Raw genomic sequence first — 26,363 nt, 5'->3', positions numbered from 1 at the left:
AGGAAATGTTTCAACTTTGGTTTGAACACAGAAGTGACCTATGTGCCTCTTTAGGAAGGAAACAACAATAAACATGGAAAAAAAAGGGAAAAAAACCCACCCACCCCGATTGTCAGACTAAAACAACAATCCCAACAATCAAACATGAATACACTTGTAGAGATACGTTGCTGCTCGCTTTCCACCTTACTCTTACTTGCTAAACCTTGGCGTAAACTAAAACCTGCGAGCTCTCTAAATTGAAAACAAACGTTGTGAATAGGCATTTATGGCTGAATAATTACTGCCCACGGTAAGGGCTGCTTGAGTCTCTTTTCGGGAGAGGAGAAACATAAATGGGGGGGAAGCGGTGGGCCTAAACCCACTTATTGCTTCGTCCAGTGGATATTGACTAAACCAAAATATAGTCTCCTGTAAATGTAATAGAACTCACCCCGGGGAAAAACGGTTAGTTGAAAATGTACAAATCAATTATAGCGACCGGATAGCGGGGTAGACGGCTCCGATATCAGCAGATCAGTCCAGATAAGAGAAAACAAACAGATTGGATCTTATCCCCCAGAGAGACCGTTTTTCAGTCGCGGTTCGGTTCTTTGAGAAAAGTGAATACTTCTCCCGGTGTGTTGAAGATATGGCATCGGCCTTTGTACTGAACTTTCATCCGCGCAGGGTGGATGAGGTAGCCGGTGATGTTCTTCTCCTTCAGTGCTTTGGCGGCAGGTCTGAACTGCTTGCGACGTCTGGCGAGATCGGCACTCATATCCGGGAAAAGGCTGACCCTCTTGCCATCGAAGGTGATGTCCCCTTTGGCTCTTGCGAGTTGCAGTATCTTCTCTCTGTCTTGGAAACGGAGGAACCTGACCAGAACGGCACGTGGGGGCTCCTCTGGCCGGGGTTTCGGCGCTGATGTTCTGTGGGCGCGTTCGATTTCCAGCGGCTTGGTGAAGTTGATTATGCCTAGGACATCCGGGATCCATTGAGTGAAGAAGCGGACCGGGTCACGCCCCTCGCTGTCCTCTTTCAATCCCACCACACGGATATTACTGCGTCTGCTCTGGTTCTCCATCTGGTCTACTTTGTTTTTGAGGTAGGCATTATCCTTCTGCAGGTCTATCAGAACCTGGTCATGTCGAGCGACGGTGTCCTCAACTGTGCTAATGCGCATCTCGGCCTCAGTCGTTCTCAGAAGGAGATCATTCATGGAGGATTTCAGGTCGTCGATGGAAGAATGGAGTTCAGCCGATTTCTTGTCAATTTTCATAGAAAGACCTTTGTTACCATCCTGAATTTCCCAGAGGAGAGTAGCCAGCATGTCTTGCGAGGCTGCCGAGAGCAATAGTCTGGAACCGTCGTCTGAGATATGAGGGCTAATGCTAAACTTGCTAGCTGTGGCGTTATCGTTGTCTTGGGATTCAACAACGTTTTGGTCGTCCTTCTTGCCTCTCGGTCGGAGGTCCATGGCTCTTTGGGAAGGTAAGTATTTGACAATTTATCAGCCGATGTTAGAATATTGTTTCAACGTTGTTATTTAGGTAATAATAGGATACATTTCAAGAGCTCGGTTTGTCAACGTCTGTTCAGCTCCGCGGCATCACGTGTCTCCGATCACATCTTTTTTTGGTGGGAAAACTTGGGAACATATTTCCTAAATTAAAGAAATCAGTTGAATTCCTGGAGATTTTAGTCCATTTAAAAAATAAATAAAAAAGCTTTGGCCTGTTGCCAACCCCAGCATTACAGTATGTTAATTATTTTCTGAGATGAACAGTCATACTGTTAAACATAGCCTACGTGAACAATACTACCCTTGCTGTGGCAACAGCATCCTCAGTTAATCAGACATTTAGCTTGAATCTTCAATTAATTGCATTATCAAAGACAACAAGGCCACACATTTATTGAATTAGTGGACAGATTCCAGTACATTACAAATAAGCAAAACCAATTCTACCTTGATTTACCCCAATATAAGTGCAAATGAACAAAAATGTACCATAATAGAAAACAATATTTTTTTTTCTAACAGAGTAGCCATTAGTATGATGCCAAAGCAGTTTAAATATTTGATTTTGAAGATGTTGCATGATGGGAATATCCCCAAATGGATACTTCTCAGTTCTGTCATACCATGGGTCCAGACTCCAGATTGTAGTTATCATATCTATAAAGAGGAAAAACAGTGAGGAACAAGCAATTTGAGTAGGATCATAATTTTTACATTACATACTTCCATATTTACAATGCATATAAAAAAAAAAAAATATGATATTTTTTTCTCTACATTCTAAGACTGGATTTGTTTTTTGGTCAGGTGTAAACACATTTGAGCTCAGGCTGACCAACACAGGAGGTGAAGGACACAATGTATTTGTGTTGGGACGAGAAAAAAAAAAAACTGGGCCCTATACTTTTAATGTTGGACATATGTGACAGAGACAGTGTACATTCATCAACATTTTAGTGTCATTGTGCCAGAGTTAGCACAAGAGCTTATTTTTTGTTCATAGTCCGTTACCGGTTTAGAGTGTGACCGTAGTCAGTGGTCCAGCCCTCTCAGGGCAGCGATGGTGGACACCAGTCTGCGGGGCAGCAGTTTGGCTGTCTGTCTGTACTCCTCTGGCTTGGCCCTCAGCAGGGTCACTATCTGCTGAAGGGTCCTGGAGGGCTGCAGGCCCAAAGCGTCCATCACGTTGCTCAGGTAGTCTGTGGGGAGTTCGGAGACACATGTTGAAGACAAAACACTGTGTGGCACTAACTCACTGAAAACATAGTATGGACCTAATATAGTCATTAATAGGTAATAATATAGTATGTGGCAGGGTCTACAGACAATCACGGATTACAAAGGGAAAAACCAGCCACATCGCAGACACAGACGTTTTGCTCCCGGACAAGCTAAAACACCTTCTTCGCCCGCTTTGAAAATAACAATGTCACCGACGTGGCCCACTCCCAAGGACTGTGGCGTTCTCCGTGGCCAACGTGAATAAGACCTTTAAGCACGTTAACCCTCGCAAGGCTGCAGGCGGCATGTCCTCAGAGCATGCGCAGACCAGCTGGCTGGAGTGTTTACGGACATATTCAATATCCCCCTATCCCAGTCTGCTGTCCACCATTGTTCCTGTACCCACTGCTTCTTGACACAATGCCCACTTAACCCGGAAGCCAGCCGCACCAATGTGTCGGAGGAAACACCATACACCTGGAGACCGTGTCAGCGTGCACTGCGCCCGGACCGCCACAGGAGTCGCTAGTGCGCGATGGGACAAGGACATCCCTGCCAACCAAACCCTCCCCTAACCCGGACGATGCTGGGCCAATTGTGCGCCGCCCAATGGGTCTCCCGGTCGCTGTCGTCTGCGACAGAGCCTGGACTCAAACCCAGGTTCTCTAGTGGCACAGCTAGCACTGCGATGCAGTGCCTTAGAACACTGCGCCACTAGGGAGGCCACCGTAGCACTCACTTCTGTCATCATGAAGTGCTTTGAGAGGCTACAGTAGTTAAGGATCATATCACCTACACCTGACCTAACACACTAAACCCACTGCAATTTGCATACCACCCCAATAGATCCACAGACGATGCGATCGCCATCGCACTGCAGACTGCCCTATCCCATTTGGACAAGAGGAATACCTATGTAAGACTGCTGTTCATTGACTATAGCTCAGTATTCAACACCATAGTACCCTCCAAGCTCATCATTAAACTTGGGCCCTGGGTCTGAACCCCGCCTTGTGCAACCGGTTCCTGAACTTCCTGACAGGCAGCCCCCAGGTGGTGAAGGTAGGAAACAACACTTTCATTTCACTGATCCTCAACACAGGCCCCACAATGGTGGGTACTCAGCCCCCTCCTGTACTCCCTGGTCGCCCATGACTGCGTGGCAAATTGGTCTACATGGACAAGTTCTGGCCTGGTTTAGATCTTATCTCTCGGAAAGATATCAGTTTGTCTCTGTGAATGGTTTGTCCTCTGACAAATCAACTGTAAATTTCGGTGTTCCTCAAGGTTCCGTTTTAGGACCACTATTGTTTTCATTATATATTGTCATTTTCCTTATGATTTAAACTGAGGGCTTCCGGTTTGGAGCGAGCAGCCGCACCACGCTTCGCTCCACAGGTAATATTACACTTCACTACATTACAACGGCTTGATTTGTTTGATCTGAGCAATTCTTCTTAGCTAGCTACATAGCCGTCTTTGTATCAAAGATAATTGTGTAGTTTAGAGTAACTGAGTAATTATCGAGGCTAGCTATCTTCGTCCTCCTAACGTAGTCAACACTGCTAGCTGCTAGCTAGCTAGTCATCACTGCTAGCTAGCCAACTTCTACCGACTAGCAGCACTGCAGAAACTATTACATCGTAACGACTTGATTAGTGTGGTGTTAGTGTTAGTTAGCCAGCTACATAGTTGTCTTTGCTGTCTCTGTATCTAAGATAATTGTGTAGTTTGAGTTTGAGTATTATCGAGGTGAGCCAGCCAGCCGCGACGCGGCGCCAGACTTACTCAACACACCTAGTCATCATTAACCCACTGCCAGCTAGCCAACCGTTACCGACTAGCAGCGCTGTAGATACTAATACTTTACAACGGAACGATTTGACTAGTGCAGTGTTACCTAGCTAGCTACTTAGTTGTCTTTGTCATAGCTTGATAATTGTTAGCTAGCCAGCCATCGAGGTTAGCTAGCCAGCTATTTCCGTCCCCCGCGACGCCATTTTTCCTAACCCAGCCAACTATTACCGACGAGCAGCATTGTTGAAACTAAATACACTACAAGGAACGTCTTGATTAGTGTTATGTTAGCTAGCTACAAAGTTGCTTTGTATCATGACAAGGTGTAGTACTGAAACTACCGAGGTTACCTAGCCAGCTACACGTTCAAAGTCAACAACGCAGCCACTGCTAGCTAGCCTACTCCACCAGCCAGCAGTACTGTATCATTTTAGTCAATAAGATTTTTGCAACGTAAGCTTAACTTCCTGAACATTCGAGACGTGTAGCCCACTTGTCATTCCAATCTCCTTTGCATTAGCGTAGCCTCTTCTGTAGCTTGTCTACTATGTGTCTGTCTATCCCTGTTCTCTCTCCTCTGCACAGGCCATACAAACGCTCCACACCGCGTGGCCGCTGCCACTCTAACCTGGTGGTCCCAGCGCGCACAACCCACGTGGAGTTCCAGGTCTCCGGCAGCCTCTGGAACTGCCGGTCTGCGGCCAACAAGGCTGAGTTCATCTCAGCCTATGCTACCCTCCAGTCCCTAGACTTCCTGGCGCTGACGGAAACATGGATTACCACAGATAACACTGCTACTCCTACTGCTCTCTCCTCGTCTGACTACGTGTTCTCGCATACCCCTAGAGCATCGAGCCAGCGGGGTGGTGGCACTGGAATCCTCATCTCTCCCAAGTGGACATTCTCTCTTTCTCCCCTGACCCATCTGTCTATCTCCTCATTTGAATTCCATGCTGTCACAGTTACCAGCCCTTTCAAGCTTAACATCCTTATCATTTATCGCCCTCCAGGTTCCCTTGGAGAGTTCATCAATGAGCTTGACGCCTTGATAAGTTCCTTTCCTGAGGATGGCTCACCTCTCACAGTTCTGGGTGACTTTAACCTCCCCACGTCTACCTTCGACTCATTCCTCTCTGCCTCCTTCTTTCCACTCCTCTCCTCTTTCGACCTCACCCTCTCACCTTCCCCCCCTACTCACAAGGCAGGCAAAACGCTGGACCTCATCTTTACTAGATGCTGTTCTTCCACTAATCTCATTGCAACTCCCCTCCAAGTCTCCGACCACTACCTTGTATCCTTTTCCCTCTCGCTCTCATCCAACACTTCTCACTCTGCCCCTACTCGGATGGTATTGCGCCGTCCCAACCTTCGCTCTCTCTCTCCCGCTACTCTCTCCTCTTCCATCCTATCATCTCTTCCCTCTGCTCAAACCTTCTCCAACCTATCTCCTGATTCTGCCTCCTCAACCCTCCTCTCCTCCCTCTCTGCATCCTTTGATTTCCTCTGTCCCCTATCCTCCAGGCCGGCTCGGTCCTCCCCTCCTGCTCCGTGGCTCGACGACTCACTGCGAGCTCACAGAACAGGGCTCCGGGCAGCCGAGCGGAAATGGAGGAAAACTCGCCTCCCTGCGGACCTGGCATCCTTTCACTCCCTCCTCTCTACATTTTCCTCTTCTGTCTCTGCTGCTAAAGCCACTTTCTACCACTCTAAACTCCAAGCATCTGCCTCTAACCCTAGGAAGCTCTTTGCTACCTTCTCCTCCCTCCTGAATCCTCCCCCCCCCTCCTCCCTCTCTGCGGATGACTTCGTCAACCATTTTGAAAAGGTTGACGACATCCGATCCTCGTTTGCTAAGTCAAACGACACTGCTGGTCCTGCTCACACTGCCCTACCCTGTGCTATGACCTCTTTCTCCCCTCTCTCTCCAGATGAAATCTCGCGTCTTGTGACGGCCGGCCGCCCAACAACCTGCCCACTTGACCCTATCCCCTCCTCTCTTCTCCAGACCATTTCCGGAGACCTTCTCCCCTACCTCACCTCGCTCATCAACTCATCCTTGACCGCTGGCTACGTCCCTTCCGTCTTCAAGAGAGCGAGAGTTGCACCCCTTCTGAAAAAACCTACACTCGATCCCTCCGATGTCAACAACTACAGACCAGTATCCCTTCTTTCCTTTCTCTCCAAAACTCTTGAACGCGCCGTCCTTGGCCAGCTCTCTTGCTATCTCTCTCAGAATGACCTTCTTGATCCTAATCAGTCAGGTTTCAAGACTGGGCATTCAACTGAGACTGTTCTTCTCTGTGTCACGGAGGCTCTCCGCACTGCTAAAGCTAACTCTCTCTCCTCTGCTCTCATCCTTCTAGACCTATCTGCTGCCTTTGATACCGTGAACCATCAGATCCTCCTCTCCACCCTCTCCGAGCTGGGCATCTCCGGCGCCGCCCACGCTTGGATTGCGTCCTACCTGACAGGTCGCTCCTACCAGGTGGCGTGGCGAGAATCTGTCTCCGCACCACGTGCTCTCACCACTGGTGTCCCCCAGGGCTCTGTTCTTGGCCCACTCCTATTCTCGCTATACACCAAGTCACTTGGCTCTGTCATATCCTCACATGGTCTCTCATATCATTGCTATGCAGATGACACACAATTAATCTTCTCCTTTCCCCCTTCTGACAACCAGGTGGCGAATCGCATCTCTGCATGTCTGGCAGACATATCAGTGTGGATGACGGATCACCACCTCAAGCTGAACCTCGGCAAGACGGAGCTGCTCTTCCTCCCGGGGAAGATCTGCCCGTTCCATGATCTCGCCATCACGGTTGACAACTCCCTTGTGTCCTCCTCCCAGAGTGCTAAGAGCCTTGGCGTGACCCTGGACAACACCCTGTCGTTCTCCACCAACATCAAGGCGGTGACCCGATCCTGTAGGTTCATGCTCTACAACATTCGCAGAGTACGACCCTGCCTCACACAGGAAGCGGCGCAGGTCCTAATCCAGGCACTTGTCATCTCCCGTCTGGATTATTGCAACTCGCTGTTGGCTGGGCTCCCTGCCTGTGCCATTAAACCCCTACAACTCATCCAGAACGCCGCAGCCCGTCTGGTGTTCAACCTTCCCAAGTTCTCTCACGTCACCCCGCTCCTCCGCTCTCTCCACTGGCTTCCAGTCGAAGCTCGCATCCGCTACAAGACCATGGTGCTTGCCTACGGAGCTGTGAGGGGAACGGCACCTCCGTACCTTCAGGCTCTGATCAGGCCCTACACCCAAACAAGGGCACTCCGTTCATCCACCTCTGGCCTGCTTGCCTCCCTACCTCTGAGGAAGCACAGTTCCCGCTCAGCCCAGTCAAAACTGTTCGCTGCTCTGGCACCCCAATGGTGGAACAAGCTCCCTCACGACGCCAGGACAGCGGAGTCAATCACCACCTTCCGGAGACACCTGAAACCCCACCTCTTCAAGGAATACCTGGGATAGGATAAAGTAATCCTTCTAACCCCCCCTTAAAAGATTTAGATGCACTATTGTAAAGTGGTTGTTCCACTGGATATTATAAGGTGAATGCACCAATTTGTAAGTCGCTCTGGATAAGAGCGTCTGCTAAATGACTTAAATGTAAATGTAAATATATTTTACCTCTTGGGGATGTCATTCGAAAAGATGTTAAATTTCACTGCTATGCGGATGACACACAGCTGCTGTACATTTCAATGAAACATGGTGAAGCCCCAAAATTGCCCTCGCTGGAAGCCGGTGTTTCAGACATAAGGAAGTGGATGGCTGCAAACTTTCTACTTTTAAACTCGGACAAAACAGAGATGCTTGTTCTAGGTCCCAAGAAACAAAGAGATCTTCTGTTGAATCTGATAATTAATCTTGATGGTTGTACAGTCTCAAATAAAACTGAAGGACCTGGGCGTTACTCTGGACCCTGATCTCTCTTTTGACAAACATATCAAGACTGTTTCAAGGACAGCTTTTTTTCTATCTGCATAACATTGCAAAAATCAGAAATTTTCTGTCCAAAATTGATGCAGAAAAATTAATCCATGCTTTTGTTACTTCTAGGTTAGACTACTGCAATGCTCTACTTTCCGGCTACCCGGATGAAGCACTAAATAAACTTCAGTTAGTGCTAAATACGGCTGCTAGAATCCTGACTAGAACCCCAAAATTTGATCATATTACTCCAGTGCTAGCCTCCCTACACTGGCTTCCTGTTAAGGCAAGGGCTGATTTCAAGGTTTTACTGCTAACCTACAAAGCATTACATGGGCTTGCTCCTACCCATCTTTCCGATTTGGTCCTGCCGTACATACCTACACGTACACTACGGTCACAAGACGCAGGCCTCCTAATTGTCCCTAGAATTTCTAAGCAAACAGCTGGAGGCAGGACTTTCTCCTATAGAGCTCCATTTGAATGGAATGGTCTACCTACCCATGTGAGAGATGCAGACTCGGTCTCAACCTTTAACTTCTTTGGGATAGGGGGCAGTATTTTCACGGCCGGATAAAAAAACGTACCCGATTTAATCTGGTTACTACTCCTGCCCAGAAACTAGAATATGCATATAGTAGATTTAGTAGATTTGGATAGAAAACACTCTAAAGTTTCTAAAACTGTTTGAATGGTGTCTGTGAGTATAACAGAACTCATATGGCAGGCCAAAACCTGAGAAGATTCCATACAGGAAGTGCCCTGTCTGACAATTTGTTGTCCTTCTGTTGCATCTCTATCGACATTACAGCATCTGTGCTGTAACGTGACACTTTCTAAGGCTTCCATTGGCTCTGGGCAAAGTCTCTGGGCAAAGTACAACAGCAGAGTTTGTAAGTGGTCAGCCTGGGGACAGTGAGACTGAGATGCGCATTCACGAGACTTCTCTATTTTTTTTCTGTCAGCCTTTCAATGAATACAACGTTGCCCGGTTGGAATATTATCGCTATTTTACGAGAAAAAAAAGCATAAAAATTGATTTTAAACAGCGTTTGACATGCTTCTAAGTACGGTAATGGAATATTTTGTTTTTTTTGTCACGAAATGCGCTCGCGCGTTACCCTTCGGATAGTGACCTGAACGCACTAACAAAACGGAGGTATTTGGATATAACTATGGATTATTTGGAACCAAAACAACATTTGTTGTTGAATTAGAAGTCCTGGGAGTGCATTCTGACAAAGAACAGCAAAGGTAATCCAATTTTTCTAATGGTAATTCTGAGTTTAGTGAGCCCCAAACTTGGTGGGTGTCAAATTAGCTAGCCTGTGATGGCCGAGCTATGTACTCAGAATATTGCAAAATGTGCTTTCGCCGAAAAGCTATTTTAAAATCGGACATAGCGATTGCATAAAGGAGTTCTGTATCTATAATTCTTAAAATAATTATGTATTTTGTCAACGTTTATCATGAGTAATTTAGTAAATTCACCGGAAGTTTTCGGTGGGTATGCTAGTTCTGAACATCACATGCTAATGTAAAAAGCTGGTTTTTGATATAAATATGAACTTGATTGAACAAAACATGCATGCATTGTATAACATAAATGTCCTAGGAGTGTCATCTGATGAAGATCAAAGGTTAGTGCTGCATTTAGCTGTGATTTGGGTTTATGTGACATATATGCTTGCTTGGAAAATGGCTGTGTGATTATTTGTGTCTATGTACTCTCCTAACATAATCTAATGTTTTGCTTTCGCTGTAAAGCCTTTTTGAAATCGGACAATGTGGTTAGATTAACGAGAGTCTTATCTTTAAAATGGTGTAAAATAGTTGATTGTTTGAGAAAATTGAATTGTGGTATTTTAGTTGGTTTTGTATTTCGCGCCGTGCGATGCCATTGGCTGTTGGCTAGGGGTTCCGCAGGCGGAACGGGGTTTCGCTAGCGGAACGTCTGTCCTCAACAGGTTAAATCTTTATTGAAGACTCATCTCTTCAGTAGGTCCTATCATTGAGTGTAGTCTGGCCCAGGAGTATGAAGGTGAACGGAAAGGCACTGGAGCAACGAACCGCCCTTGCTGTCTCTGCCTAGCCGGTTCCCCTCTCTCCACTGGGATTCTCTGCCTCTAACACTATTACAGGGGCCGAGTCACTGGCTTACTGGTGCTCTTCCATGCCGTCCCTAGGAGGGGTGCGTCACTTGAGTCACTGACGTGGTCTTCCTGTCTGTGTTGGCACCCCCCCTTGGGTTGTGCCGTGGCGGAGATCTTTGTGGGCTATACTAGGCCTTGTCTCAGGATGGTAAGTTGGTGGTTGAAGATATCCCTCTAGTGGTGTGGGGGCTGTGCTTTGGCAAAGTGGGTGGGGTTATATCCTGCCTGTTTGGCCCTGTCCGGGGGTATCATCGGATGGGGCCACAGTGTCTCCTGACCCCTCCTGTCTCAGCCTCCAGTATTTATGCTGCAGTAGTTTGTGTGTCGGGGGGCTAGGGTCAGTCTGTTATATCTGGAGTATTTCTCCTGTCTTATCCGGTGTCCTGTGGGAATTTAAGTATGCTCTCTTTAATTCTCTCTTTCGGAGGACCTGAGCCCTAGGACCATGCATCAGGACTATCTGGAATGATGACTCCTTGTTGTCCCCAGTCCACCTGGCCGTGCTGCTGCTCCAGTTTCAACCGTTCTGCCTGCGGCTATTACTATTATTTGACCATGCTGGTCATTTATGAACATCTTAGCCATGTTCTGTTATAATCTCCACCCGGCACAGCCAGAAGAGGACTGGCCACCCCTCATAGCCTGGTTCTTCTCTAGATTTCTTCCTAGGTTTTGGCCTTTCTAGGGAGTTTTTCCTAGCCGCCGGGCTTCTACACCTGCATTGCTTGCTGTTTGGGGTTTTAGGCTGGGTTTCTGTACAGCACTTTGAGATATCAGCTGATGTAAGAAGGGCTATATAAATACATTTGATTTTGGATAGACGCACTTAACATAAATGGTATCGTTGCGTCTGTCAACAGTCTGTGGGATGCAACGACTAACGAGGAACTCTGTTCTGGTACGCTGATTTTTCACCACTGAACATTTGGACAAATTACAATTTTGCAGCTGCTCGCATATTTCAAATTTCAGAAGGGGACATTTGGCCAATAGACTTGCCTGAAACTTGTAGAGTTTCCAATTAAGGGAGGGGGGGATACTTTGCAAGTCAAGTTCACATCTCGCCCTGAACTTAATCGAGCGTCAACATATTAGTTCTGGGTTTCCGATATTAATTACAAATAGATGTAGAGAGTACCTGCCAAGCCTAATGATACACTTTATTGATGCTTTGGCAAGAAGGCCTTTGAAAAACACATACTTGATGATGCTCTATTACTATCAACATCAATGTAGTTACATATACAACCAACTCCAGATGATCGTATAGCAAGAAGCAATGACATTCAGTACTTATAACCACGTTGGCTCCATGTACAAAATTGATCTAGAGCTATCAAACATAAATATTCCATGAACGATTCAATATGCCTCTAAATACATGGGCCCCAATACCATACACAATGCAGATAGTCCGAGTAGCCATTTTATTAGCTGTACAGGAGTCTTATGGCTTGGGGGTAAAAACTGTTGAGAAGCCTTTTTGTCCTAGACTTGGCACTCCGGTACCGCTTGCCATGCGGTAGTAGAGAGAACAATCTATGACCGGGGTGGTTGGGGTCTTTGACAATTTTTAGGGCCTTTCTCTGGTGTAGAGGTCCTGGATGGCAGGCAGCTTAGCCCCAGTGATGTACTGGGCCGTACGCACTACCCTCTGTAGCGCCTTGTGGTCGGAGGCCGAGCAATTGCCGTATCAGGTAGTGATGCAACAACTCAGGATGCTCTCAATGTTGCAGCTGTAGAACCTTTTGAGGATCTCAGGACCCATGCCAAATCTTTTTAGTTTCCTGAGGGGGAATAGGCTTTGTCGTGCCCTCTTCACGACTGTCTTGGTGTGTTTGGACCATTCTAGTTTGTTGGTGATGTGGACACCAAGGAACTTGAAGCTCTCAACCTGCTCCACTACAACCCCGTCGATGAAAATGGGGGCGTGCTCGGTCCTCTTTTTCCTGTAGTCCACAATCATCTCCTTAGCCTTGGTTACGTTGAGGGATAGGTTGTTATTCTGGCACCACCCGGCCAGGTCTCTGACCTCCTCCCTATAGGCTGTCTCGTCGTTGATCAGGCCTACCACTTTTGTGTCGTCTGCAAACTTAATGATGGTGTTGGAGTCGTGCCTGGCCATGCAGTCGTGGGTGAACAGGGAGTACAGGAGGGGACCATTGAATGCAACCTTGCACAGCTCGCAAAAATGATTGCTGTCCTTTACAAAATGACCCTGTTCATGTAAAAATTACCAAAAACATTTCTTATGGTGAACCTGAACAATCGGAATAAAATCTGAATGATTGAAAACCTTAAATCAGTAGTTGGATGTGAGTTGCGTCCACTCTGGTAGGCTACACAACTCCGGTAAAACAATTTTCTACAGCACATTTGGTAACAATGAACCAGCAAATTACATTGGTTGTCACTCAACTAATAAAGCCTATAATTTGACATTGTGGAAGCCATTTTACAGGCCTCTGAATGCTGAAAGTGCCGCACAGATGTACGAATATCCTATTAGAACAGGGATAGGCCGACCTCTCGTTGGCACCAGCAGCTGTATCTCCCAGCTGTGCGCACAGTTGTTATTTGACAGTCAAATGCAGTTACAGTCACAAACGTTTGACAGGCTACTGAACTGAAGGAGAGGACGCATCAATTCAGTCACAACAGATTAGGTATTTTCGGAATAAAACAATACGATTAAAAAAACATTAGTGAACCGGCAATTCGTAACATTTGAACATCGGTATGTTTTGGGCTCCCGCAGAGCGATGCACTCATATCTTAAACATTTTAACCGGGGACCAATGCGTATCGGTGAATCGTTACATCCCTAATATTTTGGAGGTAAGTGACGGAGGTACAGTACCGATGTCGGTGGCCAGCTGTTTGGTGGAGTGGGCGGTGAGCTCTGGGATGAGAAGGATGGCGTCACAGTACGTTTGCATGGTCGCCCTGGCGATGGAGCCCAGCCAGTAGTCTGCTGTGTTGTCCAGCTCCGGAAGGTCATCACCTGAGGTTGAAACAATGTCAAACAAACAATGTCAGGCATGGCCAGTCACACACAGAAAATGGCAAGGGCAGCTATTGAAATTAGGACAAAGAGAGGGAGACTGGAGGAGAGATGGAGTGTGCAAGGAGAAAGAAAGAAGAGACCAGGAGTTTAGGGCAATAGGTAAAGTGGGGGGAAGACTGAGAAGAGAGGGGAGAGGTATGGGGAGATAGAAGAGGACTGGGGAAGAGAGGAAAAAGGTGGAAAACCTGAAGAGAGATGAGGAGCAAAAGAACAAGGGAGACGGGTACCAGACAAGAGGGGCAAACATCTAAAAGGAGGGAAGGGTAGAGACACAGATGGAGGGATAGACCGAATGAAAGGGGGGGGGGTCACCTTGCTCAGGAGGGAAAGGCAGTTTGCCTGCGTGCAGGGCCAACTCCAGCGCCGGGTCTTCTTGCGCCACAAAGGGCTCCAAGTGGAGCGGCAGAGACATGATGTACTGTCCTATCTTTCAAGGAGAAACACAGGCAGTAAGCCACCTCAACACAATCTGACGAACCTGAACCTTCATAGTACTATAGTAACACTAACGGTGAACATTCACAGCAGAAAAACCACCACTAAAGATTTTCCAAAGACAGCTTGCAAGGACAGGTTATATTACATAATACATATACAATAACACTTGAATTATATAACCTGTAGATGTTGTGCCCATAGTTAGGCCAGACATACATTTGTGATGTACTCCTGTGGGGACAAGCTGAAGGTAGGCAGGTCTTCAGCATAGCTCTCTCCAAAACCTCCTGCATCTCGGCTCTGGTAACAGCCATGGTACAAGACGGAACATATGTAAGTATTGGTCGGAACTAGAAGCACAAGCATTTCGCTACACTTGCATTAACACCTGCTAACCATGTGTATGTGACAAATAAATGTGATTTTTTTTAAAAATTACATTTACATACAGAAACAAGATTCACTGACTGCACACACACACACACACACACCTCCATTTTGGAGACCAAGCAGAGTTGATGTTTGATCTGCAGGAAGACCGAGTCGAAGGCCAGCTGGTTGGCCTGCTGGTTGAGACGGGTCAGAGCCACTCGGGGCTCAGCCAGAAGACTGGAGTTACCTGTCCCCTTCTCCTACAAAACAATGGCAACTTGAACATGTCAGACCTCACAGACCTAACTCCCTGAAAACATAGTGACACTTAATTGATTACAAGCCTTTATTGAAGCAAAAATGACAGTCGTAGATCACAACTCTGTATTTTCACTATGAAAATAGTTCAAATTGGACATTTGACCATTTATAGGCTACATTCCAATCCTAGCCAATAACCGACAACTATTGTAACATCACACCCAAGGTGTGACTTAAACCCTAATGACAGTTAACAGTGCCAAGTCATCTCCGTTTTCCCCCAGTATGACCATCCATACCTTGAGGGAGTAGAGCAGCTCCATCAGGCCGTTGTACTCTGCCATGTTGCCCCTCTGCAGGTAGTTATACTCCTGCCAGGGGTTCCTGCCGCTTGCCTTCCTCTCCATGGAGCTGGCCTCCTGGATGCCCGCCAGGCTCCTAGGGCTGTACGACTCAGACAGGTACTTCCCCGCCGTGGCCAGGATCCTATAGGATCATACCGTAAAGTGTGTTGAGGCCCATGTACAATGCACTTTGAAATAGAACGTATTTAAATAAAGTTGACCTATAGGACATGGCAAGAGAATGGGGGAAGTATGAATGGATATAAGTAGGGGAGTCAGGTAGCTAGGGAGTAGGGCCTGGGGGTTGGTCTTACTTGTTTGACAGCTGCAGCTCATAGGCTCCACACTGTCTCAGCAACTCCCCACAGGTGGCAATGATCCTGTAACGCAGCAGATACACGGGGTCTCAAAAATAATAGACAGTTCATGCACAATGACCCTTTTCATACTACTGAGCCAAGACTACTGCATTGGCCTGGTTTAACGTTATGGGGGGGGGGTGTAGATTTCTGCCTAAATAGACCCAAAAGTTATTATTTTTTATGAAATTACCATAAACAATATCTAGTAACGCTGCATAGTTCTAGAAAGGTCTGGAACTGACCTTTCTGGTAAAAAAAATAATAATTATACAATTGCTGAGGTGTACTCACTTTTGAGGACACAGGCTCAAGTATATAATACAAATATTCTGAAAATATAAAACAATATCCTGTCCTATTCAACAAAAGTGGGGGAATAGGGCTTGAAATGACTGAAATGCTGTATAAATATAGTACAATCAAATTCTAAACAATTTACGGTAATATTCAACCTTATAAACGAACTGTAAAATCAATATGATCATATTTAGTGACAGTAAAAGTTTGGATCCATTTCATATAACTGACGGCACAGCATGTTCTACCAAGCGTCCTCTTAGCGAAGCAGAAACACCACTCGAATGTGTACAGACTCGTTACAACTTCAACTTTGAGCATTAACTTAATTCGTCCCTCTGTGGCCAAGAGAAAGTGTTCGTGTTTCAATTCTACAAAATTATTTAGCATTTATTCATGTTGAGAGCTCCCAATCTGGCTCAGAATATCACAGCGAGACGAAACCACAATGGACGGAGTCCCTAGACTGTCCCCTTTAACATGGCATTTATTGTCATGAACCTTGCCCTGGAGGCAGCTCTGCAGAGTGGGCACTAGCTAGCACAGCCAAAAAGTCAGAAAAACTGAATTTAACCCTAACCTTAACCACACTGCTAACCCTAATGCCTCACCCTCACCTTAAATGAAGACCAAAAATGTTGACTTTGCATCTGGCCCATCTAACAGAAATCGCTCAATTCTGCCTTCAGAGCAAGATTCATGACAATAAACGTCAATCTGCCTTTAACATGCCATCTGGCAGGCTGGGCACCGTCGCTCAGAGGCAAATTAAATCGATTCTTTGTCTAGATAGGGCAAAAAATGTGATACGTCACTCCCTATGCAAATCAGGGTGTAAAACCTGACACTTAAAGTCAGCTCTGCTGACAGAGTGGTAGCAGAAATATGGGGCTTTGTAACACACTATATATACACAAAAGCATGTGGACACCCCTTCTAATTAGTGGATTTGGCCATTTCAGTCACAGCCGTTGTTGACAGATGTATAAAATCAAGCACACAGCCATAAAATCTCCATAGACAAACATTGGCAGTAGAATGGCCTTACCGAAGAGCTCAGTGACTTAACGTGGCACTGTCATAGGATGTCACATTTCCAACAAGTCAGTTCATCAAATTTCTACCCTGCTAGAGCTGCCTCAGTCAACTGTAAGAGCTGTTATTGTGAAATGGAAACATCTAGGAGCAACAACAGGGAAGTGGTATGTCACACAAGCTCACAGAAAGGGACCGCTGAGTGCTGAAGTGCGCAGCACGCAGAAATGGTCAGTTCTTGGTTGCAACACTCCCTACAGAGTTCAAACTGCCTCTAGAAACAACATCAGCACCAGAACTGTTCGTCGGGAGCTTCATGAAATGGGTTTCCATGGCCGAGCAGCCGCACACAAGCCTAAGATCACCATGTGCAATGCCAAGCGACGGCTGAAGTGGTGTATAGCTCACCACCATTGGACTCTGGAGCAGTGGAAACGCGTTATCTGGAGAGATGAATCATGCTTCACCATCTGGCAGTCTGACGGACGAATCTGGGTTTGGAAGATGCCAGGAGAACCATGTTTGCCCGAATGCATAGCGCCAACTGTTAAGTTTGGTGGAGCAGGAATAATGGTATGGGGCTGTTTTTCATAGTTCGAGCTAGGCCCCTTAGTTCCAATGAAGGGAAGTCTTAACGCTACAGCATACAGTGACATTCTAGACAATTCTGTGCTTCCAACTGTGGCAACAGTTTGGGGAAGGCCCTCTCTTGTTTCAACATGACAATGCCCCCGTGCACAAAGCGAGGTCCATACAGAAATGGTTTGTCGAGATCGGTGAGGAAGAACTTGACTGGCCTGCACAGAGCACTGACCTCAACCCCATCAAACACCTTTGGGATGAATTGAATGGAATGGGAACACCAACTGCGAGCCAGGCATCAGTGCCCAACCTTACTAATGCTCTTGTGGCTGAATGGAAGCAAGTACCCTCAGCAATGTTCCAACATCTAGTGGAAAGCCTTCCCAGGAGATTGGAGGCTGTTATAGCAGCAATGGGGGGACCTACTCCATATTAATGCCCGTGATTTTGGAAAGAGATATTGGACGAGCTGGTGTTCACTTACTTTTGGTCATGTAGTGTAAAATAAGACACTGGACCCTGTGACATTAACAGAGTGCTTTGTACACCAAAATGTCAGTCAGAACCGGTCCAAAACCGCTCAGTCCCCTAAATATGGGACTTAACATCTAATTAACCATGGTTGTTGGAAGCGTCCTGAAAATGACAATGTGCAAAGGAAAATATCAGAGCCAGCAGAGTTTGATTCGGGTTCACACAAAACCCACCTGACCGAGTTCTGGAAGGCAGTCCAATCCTCTTGGAACACAGCAGCACTGGGCGTGTCCTCCAACCTGCACTTCTTCCTGACTGACTGCAGAGTGGTGGAGAAGTCTGACACATACCTGTAGAAAACATGGCCAAGACACATATATGTGAGAGCAATGGACAAAAGTAAACCTGAATATTCACACAAATATTGAAATGTGCGTGTACTGTGTAGTATGTGTATGAACTGTCAGTGTTTCCCCTAGGATTTTTTTCAGCAGTGGTGGCATAGTTAGGGTTGGGGGAGTAGTGGGTGTCCTCTTGGCCGCAGAGACAAAATTGTTATGTTTTAAAGCAAATTTCCTTCAATTCTACACATTTTACCATGGCTTATGCCGTGTTCTTATGCGATCTGAGTGACAAACATAACAAGATCAATTGAGGCCCCATGCCATGACGTTTTTGGAATGGCGATTCTTAGTTCTCAAAGATGATCTTATTTAAAAAAATATATACTATATTATTATTATTATTATTATTATTATTGTTATCATCATCTTTTCTACATGCTGTTTAAGTTTACACTGAAAAGTTTTAACATTCCACCCCCCAAAAAATTATCAATAAAAAAAAAGTGTATAGTCGTGTATAATTACTTGGCGAAGAGGGCTTTGAGGGCCTTGAGGAGGCCACACAAGGCCAGGCCGTCAGTCAGTTTGACACAGCGGTCAACAGCAGCACCGGCCAGGCCAAACAGCTTCCCCACTGAGTGACTCAGCTCCTCTACACAGTCTATCACCTCACCACGCTCCTGACAGAAGGAGGGGGAAAAGGAGGGGAATAAGGAGAGAGAGAAAGAGGAGCGGGAGAGAGAAGAAAAAGTACGATGAAGAGAGAAGGAAAGAGGTACACGGTCAATGGTCACAAGGTCCTTCCCACTCGCCTTCCCCAAAAATGTAATTACCATTGAATAAGGTTTGGTTTGTGCGTGTGTTTGTGCGCTGGTATCCTAGCAGATAAGAGCGTTGGGCCAGTAATCAAAACGTCGCTGATTCGAATCCCCGAGCCAACTAGGTGAGGAAGGCACTTAACCCCAATTGCTCCTGTAAGTCGCTCTTGATAAGAGCGTCTCTTAAAATGACTAAAATGTAAATGTGCCTCACCAGGGGCACGGCGCTGATCTGGATGAGGAGGTGGGACTCCTCCAGGTCTCCATACTGCAGCTGGTAGGGTTTGTAGGGGTCGTACAGGCCACTGACCAGCTCATTCACCTTCAGCAGGTTGTTCTCGCCTGAGAGGAACAACCACAACACAAGTCTACCTTGTGAGCACTGAACTTCCCCCCCCCCCCAAAAATCGCTCAGATGTCAACCCTAAGGAAAAGTTTGAATTACCTGGGTGGAGCTCAAGTTAGGATTCAGCGTTAGAGATAGATATATATCTATCTATATATATATATATATATATATCTATCTATCTATCTATCTATCAATACAATTAATTAGCGTCACTATCAAGATTTCCATAAACATGTCATGAGCAGATCTTTCAAATACTTCAGTTTCCCTACTATAATTATTTTACCTATGGAATAGTCCCAAAAGTGCAAAGTCCAAGCCAAATCAAGGCCACCTTCCAAGTATTTGACAAGTATTTTGACTCAGGGCTGATATCATTACAATCTTATAATCTATATAATCAATCTCACTGCAGATTAACAAGGGACTAGGGATGAAAATAAACTGTGTAGCTAAATCCTAAACTATTTTACACCTCAGCATTGACAGACTTGTTGATTAATGTGCAAATGATAGGCCTATAAATCATTTAATAAATACATAGGCGCAGTAGCAGGCGAACAGACCCAGGTGAGGCAACATGGCCTGCGCCAGGCTCCTGCCGAAGGTGGCAGCAGTGTGGTGGAGCTCCAGCAGGGTGTCCAGCCGCTGCTCCTGGGGGGCGCGCTCCATGGCCGTGCTCAGACACACAGGGATGGAGGGAACCATGGCCCCCAGGGTCTGGATTAGCAGCACTGTCACCACCTCGTATGGATTCTTAAACACCTGGTGGTGGAGGGTAGATAGATTCATATACAGTCATATGGGGTTAGGTTGTAGATGGAAGATTGTGGACCCTCGGCGGACATGTTTTTTACAGCAAGAAGAAAATGTGCGTTATTGTACAGTCTATTAGTGTAAGTCATGGTGTGTACATTTATGGTAGTGTGAGTAAGGATACCTAGGGCAGGGCTGCACGATATGGGCGAAAAAATACAACTGCTATTTTTTTTAACCAAATAGTGTGATATAAATCAAAACACTTGGGTGAACGGTTGGAATCATATAAATATTTATATTAAGAAGCAAACTGGAAAGCAGCATCGTTTGTGTTTGGAACAATCTGTTGACTGCATGACGGGAACTGCATGCAAACTTACATTTATAAGTATTTATATATATATAAATATATATAAACTTATTTATATATCAAACAGTGAGGAGGCGGAACTGCGCTGCTTTGAGTGACATGGGGCAAGGCTTGTGGAAAGCAGCCGCAAGAGAAGAGAGATGACAAAGTACATTTTAAAAACCGAGTGGCGTTTTAAAATATTGCATACGATATGGATCTCTTGAGATATGGATACTGCAAATGTCAATATTGCAACTTCGATGTGAACTGAATTACTTGTGCAGCCCTAACTGAGGGAATGTACAGTGTAGGAAGGATACTTAGTTGTGTGTGTTGTGTTACCATGGAGCGTGTGTGTTATGGTATGATACAGAGCAGTGGTATTCAAAGTCGGGGTCGAGTGGGAATTGCAGTGTTTTGCCAGTTTTTCACATAATGAAATACATAATTGGGGGGAATTTGTTTTTGAATATTTTGAATATATTGTGAATATTTTTCATTGTATGGGACAAAATACAAACCTTTTTGAAATATAATTAGAAAAATACAGTTTTTAATTGTGATGAGAAAAATGAAAATTTATTTGAAGGTTGTGTCATTAGATTTGGGGTGGGGGTGGGGGGGTTGCCAGAAATTCTGCTGAAAGAAATGGGATCCCCCCCCTGAAAACCACTAGACTGTGTGTGAGTATACCTGGCTGCTCCACTGTAGCTGGGAGTGCCAGGTGGAGAGCAGGGTGTCGTAGAACTCAGCCAGCTGCTGATTTAGACTCAGCTCACTCTGAGACAGGTCCTGCCACACACTCACCAGCTGACCCTGGAAAAACACACACACACACACACACACACACACACACACACACACACACACACACACACACACACACACACACACACACACACACACACACACGAGAATTCAAGTCAACAATTGGAAAACACCTACCTACAAAATAAACCATGTAAGCAGTTACAATAAATTAAAAATCAGTGATAATCTAACACATACCTTATGACACTTGTAGTAGTAGGCAAGAAGCTGTGGCATTCTGTCAATCTCTGTGAAGACTTTCACAAAGAGCTTGGCTTGGTCTGCAGAACAAAAGAAAATCAGAAACCTAGTCAAAATCAGGTTTCAGAAAGACCGGTCTAAACTAACACGGATTGAGTATTCCATCTCAACCCAATCATAAGTTATTTGCAGACCGTCTCTTACCTATAGACATGGAGTTGAAGGTGGCTACTATCTGGGGGCTGGCCAAGGCCTCCAGCCTGTTCTTCAGAGCCTCCAGGTGCACACATTTCTCAGAGTAGTCTGGTGTGTCCACCAGCATAGCCAGGCTGTTCTGCATGGCGGTCAGTTTAGAAGAGATTACAGCCATGTCCTGGGGGAACGAGGGAGTGGCAGAAAGTTCTGGTTGAATGGAAATCGATGTTTGGTCAAGTCAAAAATGAAAATCACTAGAGCTTGTGTGTTCCCGTTAACGTGGGATATCTTCTGCCTTTGAGAAGTTGGTCACTTGTTATAAATCGACTCAGCAAAATGACGTTGTCACGATGCAGCACCGCAGATAGTGAGATGAGCGAGATGCAAGACTTTGCTCTCTCACAGTATCTGCGCATGTGCAGGGGTTAACTTCACACTGTTCACAGCATGGTAGCCAGGGCACCAAAACAGCAGAGAAGTTGATCCTCACGCTTCAACGCTCTTAGCTGTCGCGGAAATCAACCCACTATGCTGTTTACTTTCTGCATCTACGTCATAATAGTCTACCTGTGTCTTGAAGGTCTCCTCGATGTCTGCACTTAGCGTGCTCCATTTGTCTGCCTCCTGTAGTGCATCGGAGGCTAGGTGCATCCGAGACTTGACCTGATCGAGCTCCACCAAGACCTGCAACACAGAATCCACACGCCAGACTTAGTGCTGTATAACTGACAACACATACAGTTGAAGTGGGAAGTTTACATACACTTAGGTTGGAGTCATTAAAACTGGTTTTTCAACCACTCCACAAATTTCTTGTTAACAAACTATAGTTTTGGCAAGTCAGTTAGGACATCTACTTTGTGCATGACAAAAGTAATTTTTCCGAAAATTGTAAACAGACAGATTATTTAATTTATAATTCACTGTATCACAATTCCAGTGGGTCAGAAGTTTACATACACAAAGTTTACTGTGCCTTTAAACAGCTTGGAAAATTCCAGAAAATGATGTTATGGCTTTAGAAGCTTTTGATAGGCTTATTGACATAATTTGAGTCAATTGGAGGTGTATCTGTGGATATATTTCAAGGCCTACCTTCAAACTCAGTGCCTCTTTGCTTGGATTTTTTTTTAAAGAAATCAGCCAAGACCTCAGAAAAGGAAAAGTCTGGTTCATCCTTGGGAGCAATTTCCAAACGCCTGAAGGTACCACGTTCATCTGTACAAACAATAGTACGCAAGTATAATCACCATGGGACCACGCAGCCGTCATACTGCTCAGGAAGGAGACGCGTTCTGTCTCCTAGAGATGAATGTACTTTGGTGCGAAAAGTGCAAATCAATCCCAGAACAACAGCAAAGGACCTTGTGAAGATGCTGGAGGAAACAGGTACAAAATAATCTATATCCACAGTAAAGCGAGTCCTATATCGACATAACCTGAAAGAAGCCACTGCTCCAAAAGCACCATAAAAAAAGCCAGACTACGGTTTGCAACTGCACATGGGGACAAAGATCGTACTTTTTGGAGAAATGTCCTCTGGTCTGATGAAACAAAAATAAAACTGTTTGGCCTTAATGACCATTGTTATGTTTGGAGGAAAAAGGGGGAGGCTTGCAAGCCAAAGAACACCATCCCAACTGTGAAGCAGGGGGGTGCAGCATCATGTTGTTGGGGTGCTTTGCTGCAGGAAGGACTGGTGCACTTCACAAAATAGATGGCATCATGAGGCAGTAGAATTTTGTGGATATATTGAAGCAACATCTCAAGACATCAGTCAGGAAGTTAAATCTTGGTCGCAAATGGGTCTTCCAAGTGGACAATGACCCCAAGCATACTTCCAAAGTTGTGGCAAAATGGCTTAAGGACAACAAAGTCAAGGTATTGGAGTGGCCATCACAAAGCCCTGACCTCAATCCTATAAAAAAATGTGTGGGCAGAACTGAAAAAGCACGTGCGAGCAAGGAAGCCTACAAACCTGACTCAGTTACACCAGCTCTGTCAGGAGGAATGGGCCAACATTCACCCAACTTATTGTGGGAAGCTTGTGGAAGGCTACCCAAAACGTTTGACTCAAGTTAAACAATTTAAAAGGCAATGCTACCAAATGCTAATTGAGTGTATGTAAACTTCTGACCCACTGGAAATGTGATGAAAGAAATAAAAGCTGAAATAAATCACTGTCTCTACTATTATTCTGACATTTCAAATTCTTAAAATAAAGTGATGATCCTAACTGACCTAAGACAGGGAATTTTTACTAGGATTAAATGTCAGGAATTGTGAAAAACTGAGTTTAAATGCATTTGGCTAAGGTGTATGTAAACTTCCGACTTCAACTGTATTTGCCACACTGTGAGCTTGTTATCCTATTTGAATAGGACAATATCCTGCGCATAGTACTATAGTATTATGCGACTGTGTGTATGTCGCCGTATCTACATGTACTGACTGTGCTGCATATTCGCGTGGTGTGTGTATTTGCTTAGTCGCAAGTCAATTCCGATGAGGTATCTGTCTGATGTGCATTTATAATGCAAATGTCTCCCATACCTGCATGGACTGAACAGTGTCCTGCTCAAACTTCCTGATGTCCTCTTTGACAAGGACCATCTGCTCCTTCAGGAATGACGCTTCTTGCTTCAGGGCCTCCACGTCCCGCAGCACTCTGGGCATGTTCTGCAGGGCCTGGTTACTGCTCTCTGAACAAGGAGAAATACAATTCAAATGTTTCCCATCGTGTACGTCAATGGTCAGAGATGCTGAAGACATCGAATCATGCTTCGTAAACAACAGGTGTAGGCTAACAGTGAAATGCTTACTTACGGGCCCTTCCCAACAAGGCAGAGAGAAAATAGAAAATAATAATCAATACATAATGAGTAACAATAACTTGGCTTTATACACGGGGTACCAGTACCGAGTCAATGTGCAGGGGTACGAGGTAATCCAGGTAGATATGTACTTAACTACGCATAAAGTAACTAGGCAACAGGTTAGACAAACAGTAGCAGCAGCGTATGGCATGAGTGAAAAACGTTTGTGCATTTCTCCAGGTTACGGCGCGTGTTTACGGAAGACAGAGTTCTGTTCTAATTAGCAATCTAGCATGCTCCGAACACCTGTGTGTAATGGAAGAAAGCCACCAGAACGTGTTGTAACTGGAAAATGATCAGCTGCAATGAAGTCTGTTAAAACAGTGTACAGTAAGTCTGTTATAACAGTGTACAGTAAGTCTGTTAAAACAGTGTACAGTAAGTCTGTTAAAACAGTGTACAGTAAGTCTGTTAAAACAGTGTACAGTAAGTCTGTTAAAACAGTGTACAGTAAGTGTATAATTATTTTTGATGTGATATGAAATTAAAGGGCTTTGTGTTTCTAAACCCATATCACAATTGAGAATCGACTCACGTTTAAATTGAATATTTGGCTGTTTTGGCTGCCAGAGCCAGTCTTCCTCTGAAAATAACAAGGTCTTTGGACAATTATTAGGTTACTGTAGCCTATGACTCTTGGTTCTTCCAGTTCACTTAACTGAACCTGGAATACTTATGTTTCTTGATAGTTTCGGGGAACAGGCAGCAATAAAATAGCATGACATGAGACACATAATTGACAGTATGTCACAGTTACCCTAGCTTTGGGTCAAACATCGGGATATGGTGCTCGTTCACAACTCAGGGAGTCCAACCAATAGACTCCCGATGTTGTCCCAAAGCTTAGTTACCCTCAATTGCATTGTTGACTTCCTGGATGAACAACTGCAGTTTCATGACCAGCGTTGCCGCGTGCGCATCTGCCTTCCCAGGCACATCCTTCTGCATCTTGAAGGCCCCATTCACCCAGTCCTTCACGTCGAAGTCATCGTCCAGAAATTTGGAAAAGTCCATTTTGCTGTGCGACAAACTTCAGGTAGCTAGCGATGAATGATGTCAAGAAGACCCAAAATTCTGAGTGGGGATTAAAACAAGTTGGACAACATTGAAGACAGCTTTGTTAGCTAACAATAATATTCACTATATTAAAAGTAATACTTACCATTTCACTTCTGAATGTGACATGAACATAAATTGGCCATACAGGCTAGCTAGCTGCTTTTCTTAATTTGAAACAATCTATGTTTTCTAAATTACAGGTTTAGAAACGAACAGAAAATATACAGCCCATGAGCATGAAATGACCATAATAACTAAATAGAGTTCGAGCAAAATAATTGCCTCCTCCAGAGTTATTTGAATGGACTAAAACATCTAAAAAGAATCAGTTTCAGCTTTGTTGACAGATGACAGCAATATCCGGTTTGCGCTCACTCAATAATCTTCCCCAAGAAACAAATTACTGTAAATGGTTCCGATGTCGCCTCTCCATTACAATGATCTATGCTCGGAAATGTGTCAAAATGAGAACATTAAATAAAATTATTTTAAAGCATCCATGAGGTTAACTTTCAAGATCAATTATTGTATTTGTAGATTAAAGTACGAAAACGAATTGTGTTACACTTGAAGTCCCTCGTTGAAACCAAATCCTGCCTCCTGATGGTCAATTTGCAAAACAACTACTGACAAGTTATATAAAACGTGAACACAAACCTATACAGTGGATGTTAACATCTGAAATTGTCAGATTACTGGACTGGCTATATTATTTTACATAAACGCAATTGTTTTAGCTGGATATGGAGCCCAGGG

The 26,363-nt window shown here is 45.1% G+C and overlaps 1 protein-coding gene across 1 annotated transcript; it reads right to left on the bottom strand.

Moving 5' to 3' along the window:
- Positions 1-1,864: 1,864 nt before the first annotated feature.
- On the bottom strand, positions 1,865-25,989 carry LOC106579184 (conserved oligomeric Golgi complex subunit 7). The gene is made up of 19 exons (XM_014158847.3): positions 25,711-25,989; positions 25,400-25,622; positions 24,226-24,374; positions 22,240-22,356; positions 21,682-21,850; positions 21,475-21,557; positions 21,160-21,282; positions 19,922-20,120; positions 19,221-19,348; positions 18,714-18,868; positions 18,078-18,194; positions 15,409-15,474; positions 15,050-15,236; positions 14,609-14,749; positions 14,334-14,417; positions 13,992-14,106; positions 13,473-13,616; positions 2,516-2,703; positions 1,865-2,161 (listed from the first exon to the last, which is right to left on the bottom strand). The coding sequence occupies exons 2-18, from the start codon at positions 25,560-25,562 to the stop codon at positions 2,537-2,539; spliced, it is 2,307 nt and encodes a 768-aa protein (XP_014014322.3). The 5' UTR covers positions 25,563-25,622; positions 25,711-25,989; the 3' UTR covers positions 1,865-2,161; positions 2,516-2,536.
- Between the last annotated feature and the right edge of the window lie 374 nt (positions 25,990-26,363).

This window comes from Salmo salar, chromosome 19 (genome assembly GCF_965601325.2).
Source record: "Salmo salar chromosome 19, fSalSal1, whole genome shotgun sequence".
Taxonomy (NCBI): Eukaryota; Metazoa; Chordata; class Actinopteri; order Salmoniformes; family Salmonidae; genus Salmo; species Salmo salar.
Note: the sequence above shows the minus strand (reverse complement) of the source record. Positions and strands in the feature narration are given on the sequence as shown.

Coding starts and splice junctions, on each gene's coding strand:
- LOC106579184 (XM_014158847.3), bottom strand. CDS start 25,562: ATGGACTTTTCCAAATTTCTGGACGATGACTTCGACGTGAAGGACTGG. Junction 22,357..24,225: donor ACACTGTTCAGTCCATGCAG/GTATGGGAGACA, acceptor TCTGTGTTGCAG/GTCTTGGTGGAGCTCGATCA. Junction 19,349..19,921: donor GGCCATGTTGCCTCACCTGG/GTCTGTTCGCCT, acceptor TGTTCCTCTCAG/GCGAGAACAACCTGCTGAAG.